This window comes from Labrus bergylta, chromosome 23 (genome assembly GCF_963930695.1).
Source record: "Labrus bergylta chromosome 23, fLabBer1.1, whole genome shotgun sequence".
NCBI lineage: Eukaryota > Metazoa > Chordata > Actinopteri > Labriformes > Labridae > Labrus > Labrus bergylta.
The window spans coordinates 16,651,416-16,667,921 of NC_089217.1; the positions used below are offsets into that span (position 1 = coordinate 16,651,416).

The following is a 16,506-nucleotide window of genomic DNA, read 5'->3' on the forward strand; positions in this document are numbered from 1 at the left end:
TCACTTTTTCAGTTCATTCCCCGTCCACGAATCCCTCGAATTCTTCTTCTTTGGTGTCCGAATTGAACAGTTGGGCGAGTACGGCATCCAACATGCCCGGCTCCCTCTCGTCATTATCCGAGTCAGTGTCGCTGAGTGCCGTGTACAACCAGTATGGATCAACCAATTAACCAATTGATCCATATATAAGGCGCTCCGGATTATAAGGCGCACTGTCGTTTTTTGAGAAAATTGAAGGCTTTTAAGTGCACCTTATAGTGCGGACAATACGGTAGATACATAGCTGTTTTTATTGGTTATTTCATGATAAATACTTTTAATACACCCTCTATTGTCTGTTTTTTTTATTGTCTGCTCACCCCTGATTTTGGGGATGTTGGTGGACATGATGTCCATCATGTGCAAAAAGGGTATCCTCTTGTGTCTGTCGGCAGACGTCACTTGAAGAGAAAGAAGCAATGCCTGACGATTGCTTTTAAAGACTGGAACTGCTGGGGGTTTACCTCAGTTCTCCAGTGAGGATAGAGAATTCAGACACCCCCCCACCCCTCACACCTATTTGTTAGTTGTTGTTGGGGGGTGCTGGGCTAAGACTCCTTTGTTTAGTTCCCTCCAAAATAACTCTAGTCAGGCTTGAGAACTGCGATACAGGCCTGAGTCCTTTGTCCAGCACACATGGCTGAGGCCAAACAATACAGAGTAAAGGAAACAAACTTTAATAAATAGACTAAGAGAGAAGATGAAACTTCCATCTACCACCTCAGGTCTCAGGCTGGGACCCATAAACAAATAAGGTTCCTGTGTAAACAGGAGAAAGATGAGGAAGAGGACAGTGCTTCTGCTCAGTGCAGCTTCTCTCAGCATAATTTATTTGTTAATATTCAAAATAAATGTATTTTCTCTGCATGACAGCATATTACAGCATTTTGTACAGAATCCACAAACAACATAGGTACACAATTCACCATACTTCCAAATGCGAATAGTAGAAAATTACCTCAATAAATCTTTATTCAGCCATTAAACTGAGATAGTTTAACTTTACTTAAAATATGAGGTAAGAGAAACTAGCACATTGCTAGTATCAAACAAAAACATGCATGAACCAAAGACTGACATAATAATATTAACTATACTTAACTATATTTATTCCTAAATGAAATGTACTTGAGCAAAAAATTTGACAGAATTTTGAAATAACCAAAAAGACGATATAATCGGCAGCGCCATCTTAGACTGCACTTGACACAGAGTACACACAAAGTCCCTGCTTCTTCACAAAACCATTCTTAAAACATACTTTCAAATTCGACTTAACTTGCTTTTAGTTTTAAACCAAATTCTTACATGTTGACATGTTTTAAAAGCTTCACAAACCTGTGTAAACAGGAGAAAGATGAGGAAGACGACAGTGTTTCTGCTCAGTGCAGCTTCTCTTAGCATAATGAAGCAACGAGAGCGTCCAAGGGAGAAGCACAGCGCCACACTGCCTCCTACTGGCAACACTGATATGTGCAGTTTATTCTAAATTGAAACTCTTCTTCAAATAAATATTTCACTGGCCAACATGGCTCATATTAAAGTGCACCTTTATATTATTTATAAAATAAAACAAACCAGATAAAAATGTGACAGCACACCTACACTCCGTGGAAATAAGAATGCTGAATAGAAGACAATGAAAATAGAACTTGGCTGGTTGAACTACCAAGATTATGTACAAACAAGTAAGAATGCCTACTGGGGGTGGACAAGAGAGATAGTTGTAAGCAAAGATGATACTGTATCCACCACACTTGAAAAAGGGAAAACATTTTTTTCCCCAACGGTACATCGACGAAAGGCAAATTAGAGGACTTTGAGTGCATACTTTATGTCATTGGTTCTGAGGAGCCCCTTGAGGGTAGTGTCACAGTTTGAAGTTTGTTAGAGCAAACTAATTACAAGATCCACAGACTATACCTCTGTACAAAGCCAAAAGATTGTAGGGATTCTGAGCTTAGTGATGCAACAACAGACATGCCCTTTTCACCTGACACATCCAACACACTTGGGCCAGCTACACATACATCTCCATCCTTATCCAGCCCATCACTGCTCTCCCCCACTCCTGTCAAAAGACCTCGGTACGGCAGTAGGCCTTTCTCTTGGAGCAGTCCCAATACTACCTCAACATTCCAAGCTACTCCTTCTTCTCAAACATCAGACCAGCCTCTTATAGATCTTTCCAGTGATGATGAAGTTATTGTACTTGGATATAACACCAACATGCCTTGTGAACTTGTCGATGGTCTTGATGACACTCTGATATACTCACCTCCACGCGTCAAGACCACAGTAAGTCCAGATTCCTGGCTAGTTAACAGCCAACAAGAAAGCGGCGCAAACACAGTCTTTGAAAATCAAATAGAAGAAGTAGTGGTAGCTGAGATGGAAGAAGATATTATTCACATTGTGGATTCTGAGCAGGCTTCAAGTTCCACCAGCACAATTGCCATTGATTTATTTGAAAATCCAGAGAATGTCGTGGAGAAGCAAGTCATTGTGATTCGCAAAGCACACTGTCTTGTGGACATGATTGAAGCATTTACAGACAACTGCATCCTGGATGCTAATATTTCAATCAGGCGTGTGTTTGAACGTGGCGAGGCTGAGGCTGGAGTTGAGAGTGGGGTCACCAGAGACTGCCTCACTGGTTTCTGGGATATGTTTTATGCATCAAAGACCTGTGGAACCAACTACAGCAGTGGTTCTCAAACTTTTTAGACTGCGTACCACCTCCGAAAATAAGTACCACCATTATGGTAGATGTTAAAATATACTGTAGGCCTATTTCTACACACATTTTATGCTGGAGGCAAATATATTCATAGAAAAAAAATTATTTATTATTGACTGTTGGCAGCCACACTATAGGCCTACTAAGGGCTAGCGCTAGAACTGGCACTTAAACGCCAAACAACTCTGACATTTGCCCAAATTAAAAGAAGTGCAGCACAATAAAAATGACAACTTTATACCAACAACCTGTTTGAGAATATTTAGTCTCCAGTGTTTCCCACACAAAGATGATATCTGGGCCCAAGTATATTTCCGGCCTGTTCTTATTTAATTATTCAATTATTCATAAAATTGCTGCGTGTGCCTGCACGCGAGAGAGAGAGAGAGCGCACGTGAGAGAGTGAACGCGTGAGAGAGTGCAGGCTCCGTGCAACCAGAGCCTCTGAACTATAAGGCTCTGCGTTCAACATAGCAAAAAAAAATCCTTCTCGACTCCTGCGCATAGTTAAGACAGCAAAATAGAGCAGAATCACATCAGCTTCAGAGCAAGAGAGAGAGATAGAGGGTGAGCGACTGTCCGTACACTCTTGTAAATGCATCACAACGGAAGCATCTCCTGGCTCCGTTTTGAAAATGTTAATGTACAGCTGCTTGCCACCGATTCTGTGCTGATCTCCAATAAGTAACAGAATATCTGTTAATGTAGGCCTACAGCTGCTTTGTGTTGATTTAGTACTGAACTCTTATAAGTAACGGAATATCGAGTGGAACTTTTCAAAACTACTCTTGGTGTTTATGTCTGTGCGCATAAATTGAGAAGATTAAAGTTGTTTGTTGCAAAAACTAGATTAATTTAGAGAGGAAAACACATTTGATATAAATACAACCCAATAGATACAAGCCAGATAAGATAAGAGTATAGTGTTTTATGCTGAACGTTTTTTTTTTATTTTTATCCCAATTTTGCACCACAAATTCCAAGAGAAAGAGTGGACTGCTGTTGCTCGCATCATGGCCTTTGGATGGCAGAAATTTCAGTTCTTTCCAGTCCAACTTCCCCCTCCATTCCTTACAGAGGCTCTACCTCTCTCCTGTTCAGACAATCTACTAGAGGCTTTCTTCAACTATATCAGCGCAACTGAGAAGAATGTGCTAACTGAGGCAATTAGCAACTTCAAAGGGGCAGATATGGATGAACTCCTCAGCATACTCAGCAGTCACAACTGCTGTGTACTCCCAACTGAAGAAAATCTGCCAAGTCTGGTGGAGGAAATAGCCCACAAAGAGATGGTACAAGAACCAGCATTTATCATGAAGTGTTTGAAGCCAATTCTCAGATCTATTGGACAATCCATGAGTTGGGAAGGACTGAAGAACATTCTGGATGATCTCAAACCCAAGGCAAGAAACATTACCAAAACCATCAAGTTACCAGGATCTATGTCACTGGAAGAACAAACTACCTCAAATCATCTCTTGAGATTTGTAAGAAAAAGAGATGAGAAGGAGCTTGGCCTCAGGTACTGCACAGGGTCTGACTTGTTCCTCTCTAAGACCATTAAAGTCACATTCACAGCAGAACAGCCACAGTTCGCAAGGGCGCCTTTGGCTCACACCTGCAGTTGTTCTTTGGAACTGGCATCTAACTACAAAGACTATGCAAGTTTTAAAACAGAATTCATCTCTGTGTTGAAGAGTGGATTGGAGGTAATGGATTTGGCCTAAAACGGCTTTGTTTGCTTAGACAGTAAATGAAAACTGTGCGTGCACACACACACACACACACACACACACACACACACACACACACACACACACACACACACACACACACATTCAGAAGTTTAGCAGCGTCATCTTTTATATAATCCTCAAGTTCTACATGTGGAGGGCAGATGCATCGTTGTAGTAAAAGAAGGTAGAATTTTTCTTTTAAATGTATGATCTCTTTAAAATTCAAATATGACCGCTGAAGGCACTGTGGAAAAAAAGTCACACTTGAGTTAATATTTCAATAAAGACAATTTATTTACAAAAAGTAAAAATGTGACACTGTATTCTTGGAAAAGTTGTATGTAAAAACTGGCCAACTGTTTGTGGTTGATGTTTTTCCATTGTTGTTAAAATTAAACCTAAACATATTTCATAAATTACAGTGTTTGTAATGCTATACAGATCTTCAAACCTGGAAGAGTTTATATTGCCAGTACTGTTCTATGTTGTCAGTGTCAAATTCAAAGTGCTATATATACATTTTTCTAACCACAGTTAAAGGACCAGTCTTACCTCTTTTTTTTATTTTAAGATTTATTTTTGGGCTTTTTGTGCCTTTAATGGAGTGATAGGACAGTGAATAGAGTTGTAAACCAGGGAGAGAGAGTGGGGAACGACATGCAGGAGGGAGGCCACGGGCTGGATGCGAACCTGGGCTGCCTGCTTGAGATGACAGCCTCAATACATGGGCCGCACGCCCTAACCATTGCACCACCAGCGCCCCACGAGTCTTACCTCTATCTAAAGTTATACAAATAAGCTGGTGACCACTGCTGTCAACTGCAAAAACTCAAAATCTTACCAAGAATATTTGTCTTATTTCTAGTCAAAACAAATCTCATTACACTTAAAATAAGACACATCACCTAAAAAGTCATTTGATTTCCACATGTTTTGCTTGTTTCAAGCAAATTTTCACTTGAAATAAGAAGAAACTCCATGGAGTTAGTTTTTTTTGCTTGTAATAAGAAAAAACACTGACTCCATGGACAAATTGTTCTACTTATTTAAAGTGAAAATTTGCTTGAAACAATAATCATGTGTTTTATTTATGACACATTGAAATGAAGAAAAGATTGATCATGCCAAGCCATAAAGTCATCCACAACTGCCTCATAACCCTGCTCTCCCCCATCAAGAAGGCTGACAATCAAAGTAACATCAACACATTTCCCAATGTGTCTGTTTTTGATAGACTGATTGATTGATCTTTATTGTCATTGTAAATTTATACAACGAAACTCTGTAGAAGCAATCCAGCTGCAGCATATAAAATATGAAATATGTACACATACAACAGCACACACACACAAATGCTGCAACACTCATTAGTGTACATAATGTACAGAAGGGCTGACAGACAACAAGCTGGTGGAAGAAAAGATCAGGATAGAAAGAACACCATTTACTGTCACGCACTGCCACCTATTGGTAAAAGGTCCAAACCATTCAGGCTAGGATCAAGTTCAAGGTCCCATATGTAGGCTATTTCCTGAATTAAATCATAAAAATGACCTAACTATATCATCAGACATCAAGGAAACATGCTATGCTTCTTTGTCAATAGAAATTTTACCTCAGAGAGGACATGATTAATAATCAAAGCAACAAAACATTTACTCACATAATAAATTAAGCTCATGAATAATTTAACTACAGTGGATCCATACTTTAGCTGATTAACACATTGAATAAAAAAAGTCCACTTAATGTTTAATAAGATAGTTACATGATTGAATGAGGTGAATAGGAGACGCTCCCTCACAAGCCGAGGTATTCTCCTGACTTTTCTTTTTCAATTGAGCAGCCAAAGGTTGGATGGCATAATGGATTATTTTAGTTTAGTTTTTTAGTTTTCATGTAAATTGGCTGAATAAATTCATGTCATGGATATTTAGTAATGGGTAGATGGTGAATACTTCTTCATTACATGTTCCAGAGTAGCTAATTATAATTTAACAGATAATGTAACTACACAAATTGTTGCATAGTTAATGGGGAATTAACTACTAGTTAGCCATTAGTTAATGGGTAGATAGTAACTTCTCATACAATTCTATGGAGTAAATGGACTAAATGGTAAATTTAGCTTATTGTGGTATGGTAAATTTAGACTTGAGCTCAGATGTATTTAAATTTCCAAATTTCCAAGTACCTAGCTCAATGAGCTGTTTGGGTTAATGTGAATCTTCACACGCCTGTTTTTATTAGAGCTATTTGACTTCAAACTGATTGCAATACGGTTTGCTCTCCTTTTTTTATTCACAATTCTCTTTTTTAAAAGATGGAAGTTGTACTTGCTTTGTCTGTATAATCTGCTTTAGGAAAAAGAAATCATTTGATAGAAACACACAAGAAGCAGAAAAACTTCAGTTTTACCAACAAGAGCTGCATTTTTCCTGAATTGTTAAAATTCCTTCATGAAATTAACAGCTATCTCTTCTTTTGTGGGCATATGTAGGACAATAGAACATCAACCATATTCTTAATGATGGGACGTTTTGGATGAATGTTGTGTGGCAAGTGGTGAGCAAGAACCATATCCCATGCATCCACCAGTTGGACATTAAGTCCATTGAACATGGCTCTAAGCACCTTGTCCACCTGAAACGAGAACCAGTCACCGTTGCTTATCACATTACCAACATGCATAGCTTGGAGGGTCCCAGTTCTGATGACCACCAGTGTGCCAGGAGCCCTATTCAACAGACGGACCACTGCCCTGCGGATGCTCTGAAGCCGTCTGATGTAAAGTTCAATTGGAAAAGTGCTGAAATGGGCCCAGATTCCTAAAACTACAACTGTGTTGGTACCACCAACCAGCGTATCAAGTTCTTTGGAAACGTAACACTCCTTACTGGTTGGTATGATTGAAATCCGAAGAGGAAGACCATGGATGCGGTACGTTACCATGATTTTGTTTGCATTTTCCCATATCATGTAAGGTCCTGCTGGCTTCGGACTGTTCAGGTTTACTGCCTTAGCCTCTGCAAGTGTGACAGAAGGAACAGATTAAGTTGCAATATTAATGAACCAAATTTTGCCTACAATAACTGTGGAACAGATACCTGGAAGCGAAGCGTCGAGGTACTCAAACCACTGCCTGATGGTTGAGTCTCCATACATGTGGACCACCTTGCCTTTCAAACACTGGCTGATTGCAGAGTCGTTGTTGAATTGGTTAACGTTAAAGCCACCTAGTGATCGCCACACACCCTGGTAGTAATACCCAGAGAGTCCAGACTTCCCACTGTCTTGATTGACTGCAGGTTGCCCTGAGAAGAATTGAAAAAAGGTTGTACGTACTCTTTCACAAGTCACTTTAACTGTCAAGGTCTCAAGCTCATTCAGTTTTGATTTTTATTGGTGAGAGTAGGAAAGATTATGCTTACCTTTCCTTCGTGGCAACACAGTGACACTGGCAGGTCCTGAAGCCGGAATGAAGACTTTCAGGTTGACATTCCTGTATAAAAATTCACATTATATATTGTACTTTACACACACTAATATAATCACTGTCAAAACATGATTTACCAAAAGGTAAAGATTTAATTGCATTAAGTTACTCAGCCTCCATATTTGGGCTTTATATATAAATACCTTTAGATTTACTCATAAATGTCCGTTGTTATTAACTAGACATATTTAAACCAGGAGATACATAGTAAACTCTAATATTTGTATGTATTCATCAAGTGAAAAAAGTATTTTTTTAAGCTTCATCACCTTTGAAAGAGCTTCAACTCTTCGGTCTTGAGTACATTATTATATCCTGTTTTCATGTGGTTAAACCTGGCATCACAGCTCAGATTCTTTGGCTTGTAGCAGAACCACGGGTCACCTGTATGGAGGTCAGTATAGTTGCACTGTGGCTGGCTGGTTTGGCGTAGGCAAACATTACAGATGGTAGATTCAGAGATTGAGCCTGAGCGGAAGACGCTTTGGAAGCGAACCCTATCAGGATGATCTCTGTTTAGCCTACGTAGAACTGTGACAGCCTCACTTGAGTGGACAAGGGTCACCTGATAAAACAAAGAACAAGAGTTTAAAGTTATAACATACAAGAAATACCCCATGTACAGTACCTGTATAATTAGATAGTTCATAACTATTTTTTTTTTTTGCTTCAGCGCACTGAAGTTGCTAATTTATTTAACTTAACAATATCTCTAAAACATAAGAGAGATTGGTTTATATGGTAAACTCTCTAGCTGGCCAGTAGAACTTGTTTTCTTCTCTCTGTTATATCAGCTGAAGACAGACAGAAAATGTTGGGAGGAGAAAGTGGGGGGTGACATTCAGCAAAAGGCCAAGAGTGGATTCTAATCCCAGGCCACTGCAACAAGTACTCTGTAAATTGGCTCGTAACATAATATCCGGACCCTTAGTTTTGCAACTATCTAACCCAACAATTCTGACACCATCTCTGGCCCATAGGCAATTTTAGAGTGGCTAAAGTGTTCTGTAGAGCATCAGACCATTAAAAAGTGTAAACATAAAGTGTTATGAGTGTTGTGACCAGCCGTGTGTTGGACAGACTCAGGCCTGTGGCCCAGGTGTAAAGTGTAGGGGGGAGTCAGACTCAATTCCCTCATTGGAGTAGAACTGGGGGATAACAGCAGGGAATCAAAGACTGTAGTCTCCAATTGCTCCTCGTCTCTCAAGTGCTGGCCTTCCTCCGCAGACAGGTCTGTATCACTTTCCCTGCTTCCACAGCATGTTTTTAAGAGTCTTGGTGCGTAGTCGGCAACTAGTTGGTCGAGCACAGAGAGTTTTCTTTCCTTGTATTTTCTTCGGACCAGGAGCGCTGCAGACTTCCACAATGTCTTCGTTTTAACTTTGAATGTTGTTGCTTGTTAGCAAAAGTAATCAGGGGGAATGGTTTAGATTTCATAAATTAAACTACCTACAGAACAATACCATTGCAATAGGTAATTCTTTTGGCATTACTTATTGTACATTAACATTTAAGGATATAGCCTTGAACTGTACCTCAACCTGTGCGCTTCCTTCCCAGAGTAAAGAGAATACAGCAGAGTAGGAGCCATTAAGGAGATCCACCACTCGTCCAGCCACACCTGCTTCAAGTGCCCTGTTGTGCAACCGGGCAACAATTGCATCTCCTCCAGACTTCTTGGGGTTACCTTGGAAGTTGTACATTTGTATAATAACTTCCAGCTGGTCTCCTACATGCCAATCTCCTCCACCCCTCCTTGGGAGAATGGTAAAGGTGCTGTGGGCGGCATCACTTGTCTGATTCAATGAAAAAGGAACTGGCAGAGGAGGAGTCTCAGGCCAAGCAATGGAGTCCAATTTGAGACGTTCCTCTTTAGCATCTGCAGAAGACAGTGGCTTGATGGTGCAGAAGTTGTCAGGCATGTAAGGAGCCAACACAGGACCAGTGGAAGGAGCAGAGGTCACTTTCTTGAGGAAGATGATAGAGTTTTCTTCTAAATTAATCTGGCAAGGAGTCGAAAAAGAAGGATGGTTACAACGATGTATCAAACAAATGGACTAAATTGAACTAAAAGAGGATGGAAGATTTTTCAAATATACTGCCATGATCTCTACACAAGAAAAAAAGTTACAGGATTGCAAGGGATTTAATATGTGGATGTCAGTGGACAAGAAAACATCCACCACATCTTGACTTAACAAAGACAAGCCACTCTGCAATGCTCTTTTCATACCTAGAAATGTTACTCGCCTGTTTCCTGTTAACCTTATTAACTGTAAGATGTTCCATCAGCTGTTATTTAAAGCATTTTACAACTTTTATACTATTTTGTTGCCACTGTCCCAACTGTTTCAAACATGTCTTCACCATCAAATTTAAAATGGGAGTACAATTTATTTTTAAATGGAAAATGACTTCCCCTCCCGCTCAATCTTTTCTGTGGTAAATTGATGCACCGTGCTCCGGCATCTGGCAAAAATAGAAGCCTTGTGTAACTGCTACGGATTGCTCCGGACTGGCTGAGCTGAGACAGTGGAAGCTGGTGGAATTTGGCCGTCAGACACACTCTGGCTCAGCATTGAAAAAAGTCTTTGTTATTCCCTTACACTGATTTCTTTATATATTTACAGATCAGGACATTTTCCACTAAGAAAATTACAAGTAAGAAAAAAAAATTTCCAAGTAAGAAAATTACAAGTCACTTTTATCATGTATTTTCAGGTATGACTTAGAAAATTGCAATGCAGATAAAAGGAAGATGGGAAACTGAAATTAATGTAGACATACCAGAGGGAAAAATGTTAGAAATATGAACTGAAGCACATCTTGTAGCCAATTCTAATACATGGAGGGAATTGAAGTGGAAGAAAATGAGATACTTACGGACACCAGCAATAGTGATTAAAATGGTCTCAGCATACTGTGATACATGTTGGATAAATAGTGGTAGACAAATCAGCACCCATACCCATATTTTGAACATTAAAAACATTTTGGGAGGAGGTTTCTGAAGCTCTGGAAACAATATTTCATCAAAAGATCGAATGAGGAAATACTGGGCCTAAAACCGATAGGTTGATGGTAGAGCTATTAAATACCTTTTAGAAATAGTGATAACAGCAGTTCTCAACTGTATCACAATTAAATGGTTAAAACCTGACCCTCCAACATATAGTACATGAGGAAGGGTAATACAATCACTGGGGTGTGTATGTAATTATTTAGTTTATGATTTACTTTAGTATAGTTTGTGGGTTTTGTTACTGGTAATGGCACACTGTAAATAATTATGGTAATGAGAATAGTTACATTATGGTATACAAGTAATTAACATTTTTAATATTATATATTATGGTATAATTCATACAAATTAAATTTAGTTAAAAGGGGTAGATTAAATCATTCTTCCTTCTCCTTTTCGGGCATCAAAAACGAATGAACTATAATTTCTCTTTCTTATGTTGTGAATTCACTTTATTTTTTTACATATTTTTAATTACAGCTATTTTATTATTTTGTTTTTCATTTTTTACATGTTCCAAATAAATCAATCAAATCAAAATCAAATCAACAAGGCAGCTCATATTGACTATACCAATAATTATCCTTTTCACACATACTGGTCACTACAATGGACAGCTATTCAAAAGCTGTTTTCCACTCCAGTGGACTTTAGCAAGTCAGCCCATACACTGTCATCCATTGGCCAGCTGTTGTAAGTGTGCCAAAATGTAGATGGTCCATATAACTTGCATGTTTTTTTCTTAACATCAAGTAAAAACTAAGGAGCAATGTTATTGTGAAACGATCCAAATATTGATTTTAGTTCTGGAGAAAATCATGATTGATCGGCTGTCCACTAGTTGGACATCGTGCATTGCCGGCTACATTTCAATGACAATACTGAGACTTTGCTAATTATGAAAATATCTGATGTTGTGATGGTTTTGGTTGCTCTTCATAAATTTATTTTCTCCCATTAAATGCTGTTCAGGCAGCCTTCAGGCAAAAACTGAGCAGGTAGTTTGAGCTCATTAAGCATGTTTTTTGATTTTTTTAAACAGGAACACTCAAAAACTCAAACACTTTATATTATTATATTCAAAACTTAAATTTAAATAGATCTCTCCACCCCAGTTGACATGTGAAAATTGGAAATGTGATTTTGAAAGGGGAAGAATTATTATTGTTGTTTATGCACTACAAGATAAATAAATAAAAAATTTTTGCATTATAGAGTTGCATGATGTCCACTCTAGTGGACACTCCTGTAACTTCAGAATTAGTACTATTAACAAAATTAAAAAAAATAAATTCAACATTTCATGTCTTAAGTCTTACGTCTTAATTTGAATCTTTATGGAATAAAGCAGTGAAATATTTGAATTAAAAATGCTCCCCACCTAAATGTTATATTATCATCTGTCCAACCTTTGACAAGGTGAATAGCTGGTTAGCATTTTGGGGGTGCAGCAGGTGAGCATCATTTTCAAGTAGGGCCCATGCTAGTGCCCTCACCCCCCAGCCCCTGTAGTGTTTATTTGCAACAAAAAGATTAATGTTATCTGAGAGTACATCGAAAGAGACTGTTGTAAATAGTCTCCTGTAATCAGACTCAAAACATACAAATTCCACCTTTAAAGTGTTACCAATAATCACAGTTCTCACCTGCAGCAGGGCCATGTTTCTTAGTGTAAAGAACAACACAGTCAGAAGGAGAAGGATGACACAGGTCTTCAGAAGTTTCATGTTGACATGGTTACTTATAAAACCTTTTAGCCACATGGTGAGTCCTCTGGTACTGGATTAAAACAACAAAAAGGGGAAACAGACTCTGTGTTAAGTTTATCAAATGAATTCTTCTGGAAGTCACTTGACTCAGTCATAAAAACCTCTGAATATGTATATTGTCATCATGTCTCACTACCAACATCAAACTAATGTAGTCAATCAAGAATGTGATAATTATATGTTACCAAACAGGTAGTGTACAACAAAACAACTTTTTGGTGCTAGAGGTTTGACAGAAACATAATTACAATGTTCATACTGATGGTCAAATTCTCACAATCAGGTGTGCCAAGGTCACATGGTCTTGTGAAATGTAGTGAAGTCACTTGAGGACAAAATATTGACTTAAGGTAGGGTTAGTTTACCTGCAGGCACGCAGTAATGGAGGCACAAAGGAAACATGTACATTTAGTCTAATCAATCAATCAATCAATCATTTTTTATTTCTATAACCTCAACTCATAACAAGTGTTATCTTGACACACTTTACAAAAAGCAGGTAAAAGAGCTTAATACCTAACTAAAGATTGTTTTTAAGTAGACATTTTAACTGGTACTATTTTGTTACTTTATACTTTAACACATTTACATTTCAGATTCTAATTCTATTCCATTTATTCCTCAATGTTTTTTCTTTAGTTTCACTTGTTACTTTGTAGATTAAAAAATCAATGATTCTAAAAATCATGATGTATAATTTTAGACAACATTAAATTAAGCTCATCAACTCTGTGTCTCACAGCTTCAGCATATATGATACCATGTCTACAGTAATTTAATTGAAACTGTTCAAATAGCTCATGCTTACCGAATGACGACACTTATTTTTGGGCATTTAAATATATTTTGATGGCACTGTACTACCTCTAAATGGAGGACTATTTTAAACTAGATTTATCAAACTGAACATGTGCTTTTTAACTGATGGGATCATAGATTGATAAAGTATGATATATGACATGGGGTTTTATATCAGAGCTTGAACTCAAACAGTGAAGAGTATTTCCTATCCCTAAAGTATCCAGTAACAAAACAAGTAAATGTGATACAGGGGTTCAATTAAAAACAAAAATCAGAAGCAAGAAGCTTAAAGCATGCAGCATAAAAGAGGAACAGAAAACGTTAAAAAAAATACCTTCAAAGTAGACACTAATGGAAACATGTTGTTTTCTCAGCGTCTATAAAATGAAACATAAGTTTCACCCAAACAAAATAAAGAATATTACAGCTTACCTCAGAAGAGATTAATTTGGAGTGAACACAGTGTTGAAATCTCTGTGATGTGACGGAAATCCAAATTAAAAAAGTAAACCTTTTACTCAGAAAACAAGACAACCTGTCATAACAAGAAGCGCCAAAAAAGTGATAAAGAAGCTTCATAAAGTCATCAAGGTTAGAAGTTCTATTATCAAGACGAATGATGCCCTTCATAAGAATGTTGCCTCCTTACATTTAACAGTGGGTTGCAATAACATAAACGCCAGCTGAACAACTGAACAGATGAAAACCAGTTTGACAGTAACTGAAGTACGGGCCTGAAGCATAAACTCTGCAAAAACAATGCATCTCCATTGAGTGCTGAAATATGTCAAGGTGGCGGAGACACCCATATGGAAAAGAAATAAAAATGTTTTACTAAATGTTTATATCTTTTATCTGAAACTTAATACACGCATGACAGGGATGGGCAATATTTCTTGTTTTCATGATTTCATGGCAGATTTTGTCATGTTTTCTTCATGTTTCCAATTAATTGATATGTAAAAATTGACCTGAGGGCCTCATTGAGGGTTGATGGGGGCCACCAGTTGCCCACCCCTGTGCATGACAGTGAAACCACGTAAAAGATCCAGAATCCATTTTTTTAATATGAAATGTATATAACTCTTTGAAAAAACCTTTTTGAATCCTTCTGTGATCATCAACATCAGAGAATGATCTTGTTTTGTGACTTGTATACCTACAACATGTGCTTTATATTTCACAATCTGAAAACTCTGGCCAGAGCACTATTAAATCAGATCATATGTCATTGTTGAATTTTAGTTACAATATATTAATCACATCAGCACAAAACAAACAGTAGCCTTTATTTAAGACTGATTATTACTACTTACTACATACATGATGCTCTATAATCCCTCAGCTACAAACAGACACCTCCTTACACAACATGATGAGAGCAGATAGTGAAAGGTTGAGAATGACATGTTAAGAACATCCTGAACCACAGGAATGTGGTCTCTCAACATGGTTCGTTTGAATGTATTGAAAGGTGAGACTGTTTAGAGCGGTGCTCGTTCATTGTTCAGGTGAAAGTATACGTGTTCTTGTATGAGGGGTTAAAGTTATACTGGGGAGATGACTGTACCACAGTCATTTGAAACAACTGTAATTAAACCTCATCAATTTAAACACTTTGAACACATCCCCATCTTGACTGCACAAAGACTCAGCCACTCTGCTGCTTCTCTTTTTTATACCAATCATGATACTCACCTTTTTCCTGTTAACCTTATTAACTGTGAGATGTTCGATCTCACCTGGGCGAGGGTGTATGATGATTGAAAGACCCGAAACACCCGATGACCCCAGGTTACATCTCTGATGATGTGTTCAGGAGCATCCACGAGATGTATTCTATCAATAGCTGTTATTGAAAGACTTTCTCAACTCTTTGTCCCCTTGTTGCAACTTTCAAAACTTTTTTTAAACATGCTTTCAGCCTCAAATTTAAAATCGGAGTACATTTTTCAAACATTGATAGAATTTCTCAGATTCAACATTTGATATGTTGTCTTTGTGCAATTTTTAATCAGATATGGTGTTCTAACCTTTTTAAAAAATAATCATCACCTTCTATTTTAATTTTAATTTTACACAGCATCCCAACTTTTAGGAATCAGGGTTGTAATAATTAACAACATGAATACTCGACTTGAAAGATTATCTGCATGATTCACAACCTTGCAATGCCATTTGTTCTGCATTATGAACCATTATGAGGCACTATGCACCCAGAAAGTATTTTCTGAAGATCAGACGAACGTTGAAAAAAGTCATCATACTTCCCTGATATCATCAAGTCCCGGTAGTAAAGTAATCCAACAGGATTAAAGCTATGGATAGGATCAAATCTTGAAATCAGGTTGTTTAAAAAAGAAAAGGAAAACATAATCAAATAAAACCAATCCAATCCTGTTTTGTTCACTGGTAAAACCTTCAGTTTTTGTTGTCTAAACTTTTGACTATATGATTTCTTTAATCCAAAAACTCAGGATTATGGTGATACCAGCTGAGTGCTGGATTCAGGCTGGATTACAAGAAAATGTCAACTATGACATTACATATCAAATGTGTTGCAGCTGAGAGGTTCTCTCAACTTGTGTGGATTGTGGCACCCCCCTGTGGACAAAGTATGCAGTGTGTGGTCCTCTTTAGAGCACTGCTGAACCTTTTAGGCCAAACAATAGAATACTTTGGTTCATCTATAAAAGTCACTGCTTGGATCAGATTGAGCTAATTATGTTTTTGTTTTTTTAAATTTTTAAACAAGGATGAAAGTGAGTTGGACTAGTGATCCTGGGTAGGTAAAAGTGAAAAAGAGTGAACTGGACTCCTGGATATGAAAAAAAAAACTGGACTACCTAATCCAGATCATTCTTATCTGGATTCATTTGAAACAACTGGGCTCCGATAATTCT

At 37.8% G+C, this 16,506-nt stretch overlaps 1 protein-coding gene across 3 annotated transcripts in view; it reads right to left on the reverse strand.

Annotated features, from left to right (window-relative positions):
• LOC110004020 (NXPE family member 3-like) overlaps positions 1 to 14,663 on the reverse strand; it is a 35,045-nt gene extending 20,382 nt beyond the window's left edge. Inside the window, exons 1-7 of one of the 3 annotated variants that reach the window (XM_065951530.1) lie at positions 14,036 to 14,663; positions 12,680 to 12,812; positions 9,547 to 10,014; positions 8,281 to 8,576; positions 7,947 to 8,017; positions 7,623 to 7,829; positions 7,465 to 7,541 (exon numbers count right to left, since the gene is read on the reverse strand). In XM_065951530.1, coding sequence (XP_065807602.1) covers positions 7,465 to 7,541; positions 7,623 to 7,829; positions 7,947 to 8,017; positions 8,281 to 8,576; positions 9,547 to 10,014; positions 12,680 to 12,796 — 1,236 coding nt within the window. In that variant the 5' untranslated portion in view covers positions 12,797 to 12,812; positions 14,036 to 14,663. Of the gene's footprint in view, positions 1 to 5,428; positions 7,542 to 7,622; positions 7,830 to 7,946; positions 8,018 to 8,280; positions 9,407 to 9,546; positions 10,015 to 12,679; positions 12,813 to 14,035 lie in introns of those variants that run through there. The other 2 variants (XM_065951529.1, XM_065951531.1) reach the window with 2 other exon arrangements.
• Positions 14,664 to 16,506: the final 1,843 nt, after the last annotated feature.